Genomic DNA, 12,673 nt, shown 5'->3' with positions numbered 1-12,673 from the left:
CGCTGGCCAGCGCCGAGGCCGAGAGCGGCGTCGTGGTACCGGACCCGCCAGCGCTCAGGCCGCCGGAGGGCGCGGTAGACGGTAGCGGCGGCGGATCGCGTTTCGACGCCGGCGTGGCGTCTTCGGGCGTGCTCCAGGGCGGCAGCGCCGTCGCGTGCCAGCCCCGGATCAGCTTGCCGTCCAGCGCCAGCGACAGGCTCCCCAGCTTCGAGGCCAGCGCGGTGCCACCGCCGCTGCCGCCGATGCTGTCTGGCTCCCGCTTCCGGTCCGCCTCGAGCTGGTCGGCCAGGTCCGAGGGGATCGACTTGCCCTCAAACAGGATATGGACCACCTGCTCGCGCCTCAAACGCACGCCCTTGAGGTTGGCGTCGCCTTCTTCGGACCACTCGCCTACCGCCTGCGTCGCGCGCCGGACGGCGTCGAGGATCTCCCGCGCGATCCCTCCATCCCTGCCGTCGTCGGCATGCTGCGACGGCGACGGCGACGAGGTGGCCGGCACGTCGACCAGGCCCGCCGTCAGGCCCTTGCAGAGGCGGGCGCGGTCGCGCACGTCAAAGTCGAGGTCGTAGCGCGCCAGCCGCAGCAGGTAGAAGTGGACTTTGGTCACGGCCTCGATCAGCTGCGCCGCGTCTTCGGATGCGGCCACCGCCGAGGGGAGGAAGGCAAACACCTTGGTCGACACGGTGAGGATCTGCAACTTGACGATCGACGCCTCGTTGGCAAAGTTGATGGCGCAGCGGCGCAGGATGTCGGGCAGCACCAGCTCGGCCAGCGTCTTGCCAGCGCCCAGCGCCGACGAGGGCTGCGGCACCACCTCGCGGCAGTCCTGGCCTAGCAGCCAGAGGATGCTGGCGCGCGCGCCCGGGTGCAGTATGGCGCCCTTGCCCACGACCTTGGGTCTCTTTTTCCTCGCCGCAGCGCCTGCCGATGCCTCTGTCGCCGACGCCGACGGCTTTGGCGGGGCGCCGAACAGCAGCGAGGCCAGCCGAAGGACGATCGAGGCGGTCGTCTCGCCACCAGCCGCGCTGCCGGCGCCTCCCTCCTGCCGCTGGTCGTGGACGAGGTCCTTGATGATCAGCACGGCCTTGGCCACGACCGCATCTCTGGCCGATGCCTTGATCGCCCCCTCTCTCCTCTGCTTCTGCTTGAGCAGGTCGAGGAGGGCGGCCAGGCATCTGTCCCTGCAGGCGTCGGGCAGCTTGGCTGCCAGCCGGCCGAGGCAGCCGACGGCGTGCGTGGCGATCAGGTCCGAGGGCGACCGCACGTGCTCCGCCAGTTCGGGCAGCGCCAGCGCGACGTTGACCCGGTTGCAGACCACCGTCAGCATGTCGAGCTTGAGCAGCGAGACGTGCGCAGGCTCGACGTGGGCGGGACCGAGGAAGAAGGCGGTAGCGTAGGGCGCAAACAGCTCCGGCGAGGAACGCGCAATGTCGAGGGCGCTCAGCAGGACGAGGTAGACGACGTCCGGCGTCGATCGCGACACTAGCCGCACAATCGGCCTCGCGAGCACGTGGTGGCGCGAGGCCGGGGCCAGATAGTAGATGAGGCGAGCGGCGGCCATCACGACGGCCGGGTTGCGGTTCTGCAGCAGCGGCTCGGCCTTGACCAGCAGCAGCTCCAGGTCCCGGTCGATCGATGCCGAGGCTGAAGTGGACGACGACGAGGATGGCTTCTCGCCGCTGCTGGGTGATGCCGTCCCGATGGCGTCTGTCCGAGGCCCTTCTTCCCCCTCGAGGAAGCTCTCGAGAGCCGAGTGCATGGCCTTCGGGGCAGAGGCAGGGGCAGCTGCGCGCGTCTCGGACCTGGCCGCCGTCGCTCCGGTTTTCTCCCGGCCGCTGCCGGATGATGCCTGGCCCGACGCTTCGACCTGGGCCTCTTGCCCCTGACCTGGCGAAGCGAGCGATGCGACGGTGGGCTGGACGAAGTTGGCCCTCGAGTAGCGCATCAGCACCTCGAGGCAGGTGATCTGGCCCCACTCGTCCACGTCGGCAAGCGCGTGGCAGATCTTGCGGTAGTGCGGATGCAGCAGGTCCCACCGATCCGGGCACATCTCCTGGAACGCCGCCAAGGCTGCGCCGAGGACAAAGGGGGACCGGTCAGAGAGGAGCGTCGAGAGGCTCTCGAGGAGCGAGGGCAGCTGGGTGCGGTCGAGCTCGAAGCACTTTGGCACGGCGAGGGCGGCGATCTTGCGGACGTAGAGGTTGGGGTCGCGGGTGGCCTTGGAGACGGCCATGAGGACGATGGCCGAGACCATCTTGACCTTGATGGCGCTGAGGACACGCAGGGCCATGGCGCGGATGAGGGGGCTGGGGTCCGAGAGGTCGCGCTGGAAGCTGTTGATGCTGAGCAGCGTGAGGTCCGGGTTGCTGTTGCCGTAGCGGAGGAGGATGATGTAGACGAGCTTGCGGACATCCATGTTGGTGGACGAGGTGAGCTTGAGCACGCCGGGCAGGAAGCTCGAGGCGTCCCTGCCCTTTGAGATCATGGCGACGATGCGGGTGAGGCCGTGGATGCGATCCTCGTCGCGGCTCGAGTCGATCTGGGACGTGATGAGCGACACCTTGTCCTCGGACGTGTCGAGGTACTTTGCCGACCCGGCGCCGCCGACGATGCCCTTGAGCGCGGCGATGGCATCCTCGGACGTCTCGGTGAGGAAGGCCAGCGCCCGCGACGAGTTCGAGTAGGCCATCCTGGGCGAGGCCCGCTGCGGAGGGAAGCCACGCGCAGCAAGGTCGAGGCTGCGTCAAAGGTGGGCCTCGCTAGTCGGACGGCGTCCTTGTCGAAGTGAGGGGGGAGGGAGGTTGGTGACCTGACGAGGCCGCTGGTATTGAGCGGCGAGTCAGTCGTTGAGCGAGTGGAGCAGTGGCCCGTCGTGGTAGCAGCTTGTGGAGCGTCGTGTTTGATGGCCGTCGATCGAGGGAAGGGAGGAGTAGGAAGAGCTAGGCAGGGGTCGAGCACCGACCAGGCTGCCCGCTCCACCTCGCCAGGCCCAGGCTGGGCTGGCTGGCCGGCTGGCTGGCTGGCCTGCCTCTTCTCCACACGGCTCGCGTGCCCGAGGCTGGTGTGTTGGTCTTCGCAGCCTGCTCGCTTGCTCGCTCCTTCGCACGCGGCGCACGGCGGCACCATCTCGGAGCCGAACACTGAGCGGGCCGCACTGGATCCGCCGCGGGCCTGGCCTGGCAGGCCATTTTTGTCGACGACGCCGAGGCCTCTCTTCGCCTTGGTTGTGGGCACAAAGGCCAAGAAGCCTCTCTGTCGGCCCATCGTCCGCCGTCTCTTGCTTCTGCTCGACGGCCAGCAGACCGCACGAGCTGCCAGAGAAACGGCGAGCTCACAGCAAGCGGGAGCGGGAGCGGGTCTGACGGTCCAGAGAGGCCGCGAAGAGCCGGCCGCCTTGACCTTGGTGGGGCTGAATATCGCCTGCATGAAAGGCAATAATGCAGGCAGGGCCGGCAAGACGAGGCCGGGCTGGCCCACGCCAGACCAAAGCTAGAGAGGCAGGCTAGGCTTCTCTGCCCAAGCGGCGTGGCGGACCGCTCGCAGGCCTCTCTCTGGCTGGGCCCCAGCTCCGCCTGCCGCTTCCTCTGCCTGTCTATCTCCGCTTGCCTGCATCCTGCCTGGCCCCCTTGCCCTCCCTCGTCATTCAACCTGCTTGCTCGATACCCCACCTACCTCTTCTATCCACCACGACCTACACATCTACGTATCCTGTCCTACCCGCGTGCGGTAGCCCCGGAGACGCCAGTCCCGCACTGCGACGCTTCGAACAGAGAAGCTCGCCCCTGGACGACGTGCCTTCTGCCGCCGGCCTCTCCGAACGCTTCGCCGCAGAGCATCGGCAGCGATTCCGATGCTTGAGAAGCAGCTTGCCTAGCTCTAGCCTGCCATTTACTACGCCACCCGGCCCCATCCGCCACCGACACCTGGCGCCGCCTCGCCTTGGTCACAACGAGCCGTAAGCGTGGCGACCAGGTCCATCCACGCAGACAAGACGGGCTTTTGAAGGGAGGGCTTGGCGACCAACCCTGCCCATCCTGCCTCTCAAACGGAGAGCCGTAGCGCCGCTCGCGTAGCTGCCGGGCGTGACCGACCTCCAACATGTCGAACCCCTCTTCGGCTCATGCCGGGTCGCATAGGGCTGGCGATCCTGCGAGCGGCGCCGGCTACGGAGACGCATCGGCCCAGCTGGCTCGACTGACCGACGACGTCGGCAGGCTCGGGCTCCATACGTCGCAGACGATGCCCACCGGCCTGAGCATGCACAGCTCGGGATCCTCTTCGCTGGCGCAGTCGCCCACGGCGAGGTCCTATGCCACCTACGACGCTGCGATGGCCGCTGCCCGCAAAGCCTCGGCGATGCCGGCAAAGCACGCCGGCCCGGTGTTTTACGAAAGCTCGGTATCGAGCCCGGTGGACGGAGAATCGTCTTCAGACCTTCCCGTCTCTGCTTCATTCGGCGGGCCCGGCGACACGGCGGGAGGCACGTTCCGACGGCACGCCAGCCACCACCACGGCGGCTCCACGCTCGCGCACAAGGACTCCTTCGGCGGGCTCCATGGGATCCAGCGCTCATCACCCATCGGCGGATACTCGAAAGACGCCGCCAACACCTCGGGTGGCACCTCGGCTTCGGGCGGTTGGCGAGGGCTGGAGACACCTGCCGCGGACGACTCGCGGCAACAGCTGTACGGCAGGTCCCGCCAGGCGTCGACGACCATGGTCGAAGATTCACCACCTCGGCGTCCCGACACGGCGTCGACTTTTGCGGGCCATGGGACGTTCAGGGCAGATGCACACAGCGATGGACCTGGCACCTCCTCGACTTCGTCAGGCGCGGAGCCGGTTGAGGTCATGGGCAGCGTCGGCGGTCGGAGCTCCGCGCCGAGAAGCAGCGGCGGCAGCAACGGCGGCAGCAATGGCAGCCGGAGCGCAGGGACGTCGAGCGGCCGTCACACGAGTGGCAGGGCCTCTTCTCTTTCTGCGGCGGCGGCGGCCGCAGCAGCAGCGGCACCGTCGTCTAGCACTGCCACGACAGTCAGCGGTGGTGCTGGCAACGCGAGCGAATCAAGTGCGCCCGGGAGCACGATGGCCGAGAGACCCGAGCAGCAGCAGGCCTCGTCCGGAAACGGTCCGGGCATTGATTCGCTCAATCGCGCCATCTCGCGCTCCCAGTCGCTGGCGGCCGAGATCGGCTCGGGCTCGTCCGCGACCGGGGTCTCGGCCCGAGGGCGCGACAGCCTCAGCCTGCCTATATCGGCGCTCGATGCGGCCGCACACGCTCAGGCCTCCAACGGCACCAGCCCGACCAGCGCCCTGCCGCTCTCCCCCATCTCCCAGGTCAGCCGGGCGTCGGAATCGCTGCGGCCGCCGTCGTCCAAGGCCTCTGCAGGCGACGAGGAGTCGTCTCGGGCCAGCCCGTCGCCCGCAGCGGCTGTGAGCGCGGTCGCAGGCCCGCAAGAACACCGCGAAGCTCGGTCAGCGCGTGCCGCTGGAGCCCCCGCGCAGTCCTCGGCGGCACGGTCGGAGACGGCTCCTCCTGCCCGGCCAAGCCGCGCGGAACCAATGGCGCGCTCCGGCAGCCGCAATGCTGCGGTGCTTTCCGAGACCAAGGCGCCGTCAGCGACAACTTCGCGGGACCGGCCCAGCCGCAACGATCGGGATCGAGCCGCTGCGGGCGGGGCCTCGACATCGGGCTCGGCTCGCCATGGCTCGAGCACCGGCGGGACCCACCATTCCTCACGCACCGACGCCTCGCGGGGCGCCAAGTCGGCCTCGAGGACGCTACCCCAGCTGCCGTCGGCGCCCACCGTGAAGCCGGCGCCGCCGCCGGCCATGTACTGGTCCAAGGCGCCCGTCCACGGCAGCGTGCCGCGGCGGAGCTTCCGGGCGCACACGGCCAACCTCTGCGACGAGGTGCTCTGGCTGTTTGGCGGCTGCGACAACAAGGGCTGCTTCCGCGACCTGTGGTGCTTCGACACCGAGACCATGTGCTGGTCCAAGCCCAAGGTGACGGGCGAGGTGCCCCCGGCCCGCCGCGCACACAGCGCCACCATGGTCAACCAGCGACTCTTTGTCTTTGCCGGCGGCGACGGTCCCAACTACTTCAACGACCTCTACGTGTTTGACACCGTCTCGCTGCGCTGGTCAAAGCCCGAGATTGGCGGCACGCCACCCAGCCCGCGCCGCGCCCACACCTGCAACTACCACGAGGGCCAGCTGATCGTCTTTGGCGGCGGCAACGGCGTCGGCGCGCTCAACGACGTCCACGCGCTCGACGTCCACGACCTCTCGAAGCTCGAGTGGCGCAGGCTCGAGTGCAAGGGCAAGATCCCCATCGGCCGCGGCTACCACACAACCAACCTCGTCGACGGCAAGCTGATCGTCATTGGCGGCAGCGACGGCCACATGTCGTTCAACGACATCCACATCCTCCGCCTCGACACGCGCACCTGGTACCAGGTCAAGACCGACGAGATCCACAACCGCCTCGGCCACACGGCCACCCAGGTGGGCAGCTACCTCTTCGTCTTTGGCGGCCACGACAGCAAGACGTACACCGACGAGCTGCTCACGCTCAACCTGGTCAACCTGCAGTGGGAGCCGCGCAGGGTGTGCGGAGCCAAGCCGCCGGGGCGCGGCTACCACCAGGCCTGGCTGCGCGACTCGAGGCTCTTTGTCCACGGCGGCTTCGACGGCAAGGACATCTTCGACGACCTCTACTATCTCGACCTCGCCGCGTGCGCCTACCTGCCCCAGATTACCAGCTTCACCGTCGAGGTACGTCACCAGCATGCCCCTCGGTCTTCTTGCATTGACTCTGGTTTTAGGGGTCGCCAGTCGATGGGATGGTCTTTGGATGAGCATGGGCCCGTGGACTCGCAAGAGGGAGGCCGACGCGGAGGTCCGCGCCAGACCTAACCCCAAAAGTTGCGCTCGTTCCCACACCAAAGAGAAGCGCATCGATGACTGACGTTTTGCATTCCCTCTTGCTCCTGATCATGCTGTTGCCACCTTGATGCTGTACAGCTCGACGACGAGTGAAGCTCTTGGCCATCTCCGACGGATCCCCGTTTGCCCGCCGACAGGCGCACGCCCGGCTGAACTCTACCCATCTCCTCCCTCTTCCTTTGCGTCTGAGCCTACCGACACCCGCTGCAGCGCCGTGCCGTCTGCTTCACCCTGCTGCAGCAATCCCGAAGCGGGCCAGGGCGGATCACGACCCGGGCATGCGACGATAGACATGGGCGACGACGACTGTCGACGACGACGACGATGATTAATCGCAAAGAGACCGCTCCGCCCTAGCCTCAACCTGGGCCCCCTGCAGCTCAAACCTTCTGACGACTTGACGTGTGAACCATGCGGCGTACGACATCCGCCGCAGAGTTTGAGCTTTGCAAGCGAAAAGGAAAGGCCGCGATGAGCATATCGACGGGCAGGCCAGCAGGTGCATCGGACGTCGCCGGGCTCGACATGCTCTGTCAGCCCATCAGAAGTCCTTGGCCACTGTCTTGCGGTCGCAATCGTTGTTGCTGTCGCTATTGCCGCATCGTCAGCCTTCAAAGGGACCTCGCAGCGATCACCGGCTCGACGCGGCCCGGAACAGCTGAGCTAAACGTATCGCCGAGAGCCTTTTCGAGCCTCTGACCTTGTCGACGTCTGGTCCGCCGGCGGTGCTCCGTGGCCGCCTCTCGACCGTCTGCCTTCCCCTCTGCGAATGACCAGGCGACGGAGACATGCTGGTTCAGCTCGCAAAGCCCATCCAGCAGGGTCGGCTGGCCTTCCCATTGCCATCGCGGAAAAAGGAAACGCTCAAGGTCGACAGTGCACAACAGTGTCCCTTGAGCATAGCAAGCATATCGCCGGGAGCTCAACCGTCGTCGAGGGGACTTTCGAGCGTGGGAGTATCGCTGGAAGGCGAGCAGAGCCCCTCGATGGACACGGCTGGCACTTGCCTTGATCCGCTCCCCCTCTTGATGGTCGAGAGATGTTGCAGTCCGTCTCGTCAGCGGTCGTGAAGCGGCAGCCGGCTTGACCTCTCCATGAGTCTGATCGAGGCGAGCCTGCAAGGTATAAAGCAGCCGGCTTCGAGCCCATGGCAGCATCCCCGTTCCTCATCCTCCATCCGCCTTCCACTCCAGCATCCAGACCGTCCCTCTTCGGCGACAACAATCTCCAAGCCATCCCTTGCACACCTACCTCTCTCTACAGCAAAGCTCTGCTCCACGATGCTGGTCCTTCGCTCCGTCCTCTTCGCCACTGTCGCTCTCTTCGCCGTCGTCTTGGCCCTGCCCGGAAAGGTCCCGGTCGCTGGCGAGCCCAGCGCTGAGCGTCGCGGCCTCGTCGACGAGATCGTTGGCGCCCTCCCCCTGCCTGACCTAGGCGGTCTGGGCGGCCTGGGCGGCCTCGGTGGCCTGGGAGGTCTCGGCCACCTCAAGGCTGTCGGTCCCACCGACACCATGTCCGAGGGATCCAAGGTCGCGATTGAGCGACGCGACGGTGGTCAGAAGGTCTACCGCGCCCCTTGCATCTTCAACGGCGCCGACAAGAAGCGTGAGTACATCCCTTTGATGCTACGGCGGCGCGATCGACAGACGAGCTGCACGCTGAGGCCTTCTTGCATGCTATTTGGTCCCCGCAGTCCAGCAGAAGCAGATGTGCTACTTTGGCCAGAACGACATCCTGCCCCTGGTCGACTGTGAGTCTGCAACATGCCTGCTGAGGGCCGAGAGAAGCTGATAGCTGACCTGGGGCGCTGGCCCCATCCGACTCACAGCTTGCAAGTCTGTCGCGCCCGTGTCCAAGGTTGAGGTGAGTCTCGAGCAGAGCAGCTGATGAGGAGAAGACATCGCGATGCGGCGCGGTGAGCAGTCAAAGCTGACCCTGCCCGAGTGACTCCATTCGCCGCTTTCGCCAAGACAGGCCCAGCTCGAGCAGGTCACCTACCCGCTGAGCAACGGACAGTGCGCGATGCGCAACTACTCGGCCCACTGCTCTCTCTTCACGGAGCTCGGTGAGTTGCCGCCCTGCAGACGGGCCCGTCGATGGCACCGCTGATCACCTGGCTTCTCTGGCTCCTACCCATGTTCTCTGCCAGGCGTCGTTCGCGACCTCCTGAGGTGGCTCCTCGGCTGCGCTGTCTAGATGAGCGCCGCATGGGACGAGCCGGTCCCGTTGACCTCGTCGCACCCACCTCCGGGCGCAAAGACGCCGAACGCGGCATCTTCAAGGTGGTAGTCTGGGCCGGTCGCCGTCGTCCCGGTCCGACGCCCACACGACGGCTTCTCCGCCGCACCTTTTTGTCCTCCGTAGTCCCGATGATCCTGAATGTTGACCGCAAGCCCCACGTCCATCGAGGCGAGACGCCCCACTCCTCGATCGGCCAATGGCCGATTCCGCCCAAAGCGGGCACCAAGATGCCGGCAGTGGCGGGCGTGCGCGGCTGCAGGCGCCTGCCGTGGCGCTACGCTCGGGATCCCTGCGCAGGCCCCTCAAGCCTGACTCTGCTGGCAGCCCGGTGAGTCGCCGTTGGTGGCTGTTGCGAGGCTGATTACGGTTGGAGTTCGTGGTCTCACGGGTCAGCAGAGGGCGGAGAGGCTGCTATGCGATGTGCCGGCCGGAGTACACCCCCACTTCGCTTCGCAGACTACCGAACAGCGGGCCTGTCAGATGCAATGCCCCGGTAGCGTGGAGCAATCTTCCGAGGATCGCGCGGGTCCCTCTGCGGTGCATTGTGCCATGCTGGCAGAGAGACGATCGGAGAGGCCGCGACAGCCGCATCTGCGACCGGGACGGCAACCGGCCCATCGCGGTGGGCTGAGCGGGACTCGATGGCCATTCGTCCCACCTGCGCCGTAAACGGACGATCCCTTCTCTGATCACACACCCACACAGAGACACCCTCGGCACAGCATCAGCCACGCGTCGGCGGGCGCAGCAACAGAGGCAACGCACTAGTGTGCGCTGCGGTTACCGTCCCGTGTTCGGTGGCTTGCTTGCGACGGGTGGTGATGCCGAGCCGGGGCGTCGGTACGCCTGCAGCGCGGCCCTGCCCTGCCGTGATCATCGCGCCGGCAGGCGGGACCGGGACCGATCGTCCTCACGAGGCAGCAGACCGATGGACGGAGACGGCGTTTCTTCGCCCGAGTAGCCCTCTCCCTCGCCTTGGAGCGGCAACGTCAGAGTAGTGCGACGATGCCTGCGCCACGGAGGACAAGGCAGAGATGCAGTAAAAGCAGATCAAGCCTAGCAAAGGACAACAAACTTAAGGCCAGCAGGGGCACAATGGGCCCGTGTCAAGGGCAAAGAATGCGATTCTCGGATGCAGCCTGGCCTGCCTGGGGCGCCCGGCCTCGATCTTAGCCCCGAGCTTGCGGCTCAGCCATCCTAAGCCCGCCACCAACCAGCGCCCCCACTCATCTCATCTGCGCTTGTCGGTCGAGGATGGCGGCCAGCCCTAGCGTCTTTTCCTCGGTCTGGGATTCGGCACATCAGCGTACCTCCCAGCTCGACGGGCAAGATGGCACCTGGGCGTTGGCACGGCTAGAGCTTGGCAGGGATCTCAAGACGCATGGACCCTCTACGCCCTCAACGAAGCAGAAAGCAAGAGTTTTGGCAGTAGGCCCGACCGATGAGCTGCGAGCGGAAGAGGGCGATCCACCTTGGGCCTCGAGACACGGCGAGACCTCGAACGAAAAACGAGGCTGGGGCTGGAACCACAGCTCGACGGCATCCTCGGGGCGACGCGCTCATGGCGACGACCCGGCAGAGAATGACCGCCCCGCCCCTTGCGTGGTGGGTGTTGCCACCCACCTTTTTGCGTTAATCGAACCCACCGCCGTTGCAGTGGGCGCCGGTCAGCATCAGCCATGGCCTACCGTCCCTCCAGCCTCGCAACGAATCGGCACAGGCCAAGCAGCACGCACGGGCTCATCCATGGGCACGACTACTTGCGAACGGACCCCTCGGCCAGCAGACCCAAGGTGGGTTGGACTCGACGGACGCCCATCCGGACGGTCAAGCCGCCTCGGGCGACGTTAGATCAGAGCCAGGCAGCGAGGTGGCACGCAGAGCCTGGGGCTGATCCTGTGCCCTCGCCCTCGCCCTCGCTCTCTTCTCCTCCTCAGCTTCCTTCAGTGCGCAGGAGGCCAAGCCGGCAGCGGCGGAAGGGGCGCGCAGCGGCGAGGTCAGGGTATAAAGACCCAGGCCCGACTCTGGCCTCCTCCCTCTTTCGCTCGTTCCTCAACCTCTCTCACTCTTATCCATCCCCTAATCCAAGGCCCCCACCCCTTCAGATTGACACCTTCACCTTCCCGCTTCGATCTACTTGAGCTAGCCTCGTAGATACCTAGCACCTCGTGCGCACACGCACACGCACTCGCACACGCACACACACACACGCATACGCATACGCACACAGTCTCTACAAGCAGCGTAACTACAGCATCAAGATGCGCCCTGCTACTCTCCTCGCCCTCACCGCATTCGCGGCCACGGCCATGGCCCTCTCGCACCCCATGGGTGGCCACGGCGTCCAGCCTCACATGGTGCGTCGTCACCTCGCCCCGGCTGACAACGGAGGCCAAGACGACACTCCCCCAACCCCGGACGGCTCCGGCGGCGACGACTGCAACGACAGCCCCCCAGGCAATAGCCCGCAGGACGACCCGCCCACCGGCCCTCCGGCTAGCCCTTACAGCCCCGGCTCGGTCCCGGGTGGCAACAGCCCGCCCACCACCCCCGACACCCCCGACACCCCCGGCTCGTCGCCTCCTCCCGGCGGCAGTGGAGGGGGCGACCCCTTCCCTCCGGGCTTCCCTTCGGGTGGCTTCCCTGGCTTCCCTGGATTCCCTGGCTTCCCTGGCTCCCCCGGCTCGGGCGGCGACCAGTGCCCCGACTTCCCCACCCACGCCAAAAACTGGCCGGGCGGCAAGCCTCCGTGCATCCCCAAGGGCTGCAGCAAGGACGACGCCTGCTCCGTCCTCAAGCACTCTCACGTCCACAAGTCGGCCATGGACGGCATCGGATGCGGCAGCTTCCAGAAGGTCGAGGCCAACGTCGTCCTCCCTGACGACTCGGGCAAGTGCCCGGATGACCACGCCAACTCGTGCGACGCCTACTCCGCCGCAGGTAAGTGCACCGTCGAGAGGATCTGCTCGGCGACGATAGGATTGCCGTGTTGACACACCCTTCCGCATCCAAATGCAGGCATCGACGGTCTGGACAAGTACGGATGCTCCTCGACTGGTGGTGACTCGGGCAGCGGCTCCGGCGGCGACTCGGGCAGCGGCTCCGGCGGCGACTCTGGCAGCGGCTCCGGCGGCGATTCTGGCAGCGGCTCCGGCGGCGACTCTGGCAGCGGCTCTGGTGGTGACGCTGGCGGTGGCGCTGGCGGCGGCCAGGACCAGCCGGGCTCCGGAAGCCCCTACAGCTCTGGCTCGGTCGGCGGTGGCTCTGGGGGTGATGCTGGCGGCGGATCTGGCGGTGATGCTGGCGGTGGATCTGGCGGCGATGCTGGCGGTGGATCTGGTGGCGACGCTGGTGGCGACGCTGGCGGCGACGCTGGTGGCGGATCTGGTGGCGACGCTGGTGGTGACGCTGGCGGCGGATCTGGCGGCGGTGGTGACGCTGGCGGCGGATCTGGCGGTGGTCAGGACCAGCCGGGCTCCGGAAG

The 12,673-nt window shown here is 66.8% G+C and overlaps 3 protein-coding genes across 3 annotated transcripts in view; 2 read left to right on the top strand and 1 right to left on the bottom strand.

Moving 5' to 3' along the window:
* Nucleotides 1-2,689, bottom strand: part of PFL1_05524 (uncharacterized protein) — a gene marked incomplete at both ends in the record, with an annotated part of 3,381 nt that extends 692 nt beyond the window's left edge. Inside the window, one exon of the mRNA XM_007883060.1 lies at nucleotides 45-2,689. Coding sequence (XP_007881251.1) covers nucleotides 45-2,689 — 2,645 coding nt within the window. The remainder of the gene's footprint in view (nucleotides 1-44) is intronic.
* Nucleotides 2,690-4,098: 1,409 nt separating this feature from the next.
* Nucleotides 4,099-7,041, top strand: PFL1_05523 (uncharacterized protein; the record flags this gene model as incomplete). The annotated part of the gene is made up of 2 exons (XM_007883059.1): nucleotides 4,099-6,777; nucleotides 7,027-7,041. The coding sequence occupies 2 exons, from the start codon at nucleotides 4,099-4,101 to the stop codon at nucleotides 7,039-7,041; spliced, it is 2,694 nt and encodes an 897-aa protein (XP_007881250.1).
* A 1,187-nt stretch (nucleotides 7,042-8,228) lies between these two features.
* PFL1_05522 (uncharacterized protein) lies at nucleotides 8,229-9,144 on the top strand (the record flags this gene model as incomplete). The annotated part of the gene is made up of 5 exons (XM_007883058.1): nucleotides 8,229-8,553; nucleotides 8,642-8,698; nucleotides 8,777-8,811; nucleotides 8,923-9,013; nucleotides 9,098-9,144. 5 exons carry the CDS (start codon nucleotides 8,229-8,231, stop codon nucleotides 9,142-9,144), a joined length of 555 nt encoding a protein of 184 aa, XP_007881249.1.
* Between the last annotated feature and the right edge of the window lie 3,529 nt (nucleotides 9,145-12,673).

The sequence above is a fragment of the Pseudozyma flocculosa genome (assembly GCF_000417875.1).
Source record: "Pseudozyma flocculosa PF-1 unplaced genomic scaffold scaffold00020, whole genome shotgun sequence".
Lineage (NCBI taxonomy): Eukaryota > Fungi > Basidiomycota > Ustilaginomycetes > Ustilaginales > Ustilaginaceae > Pseudozyma > Pseudozyma flocculosa.
This window is presented reverse-complemented; position numbering and strand designations above follow the sequence as displayed.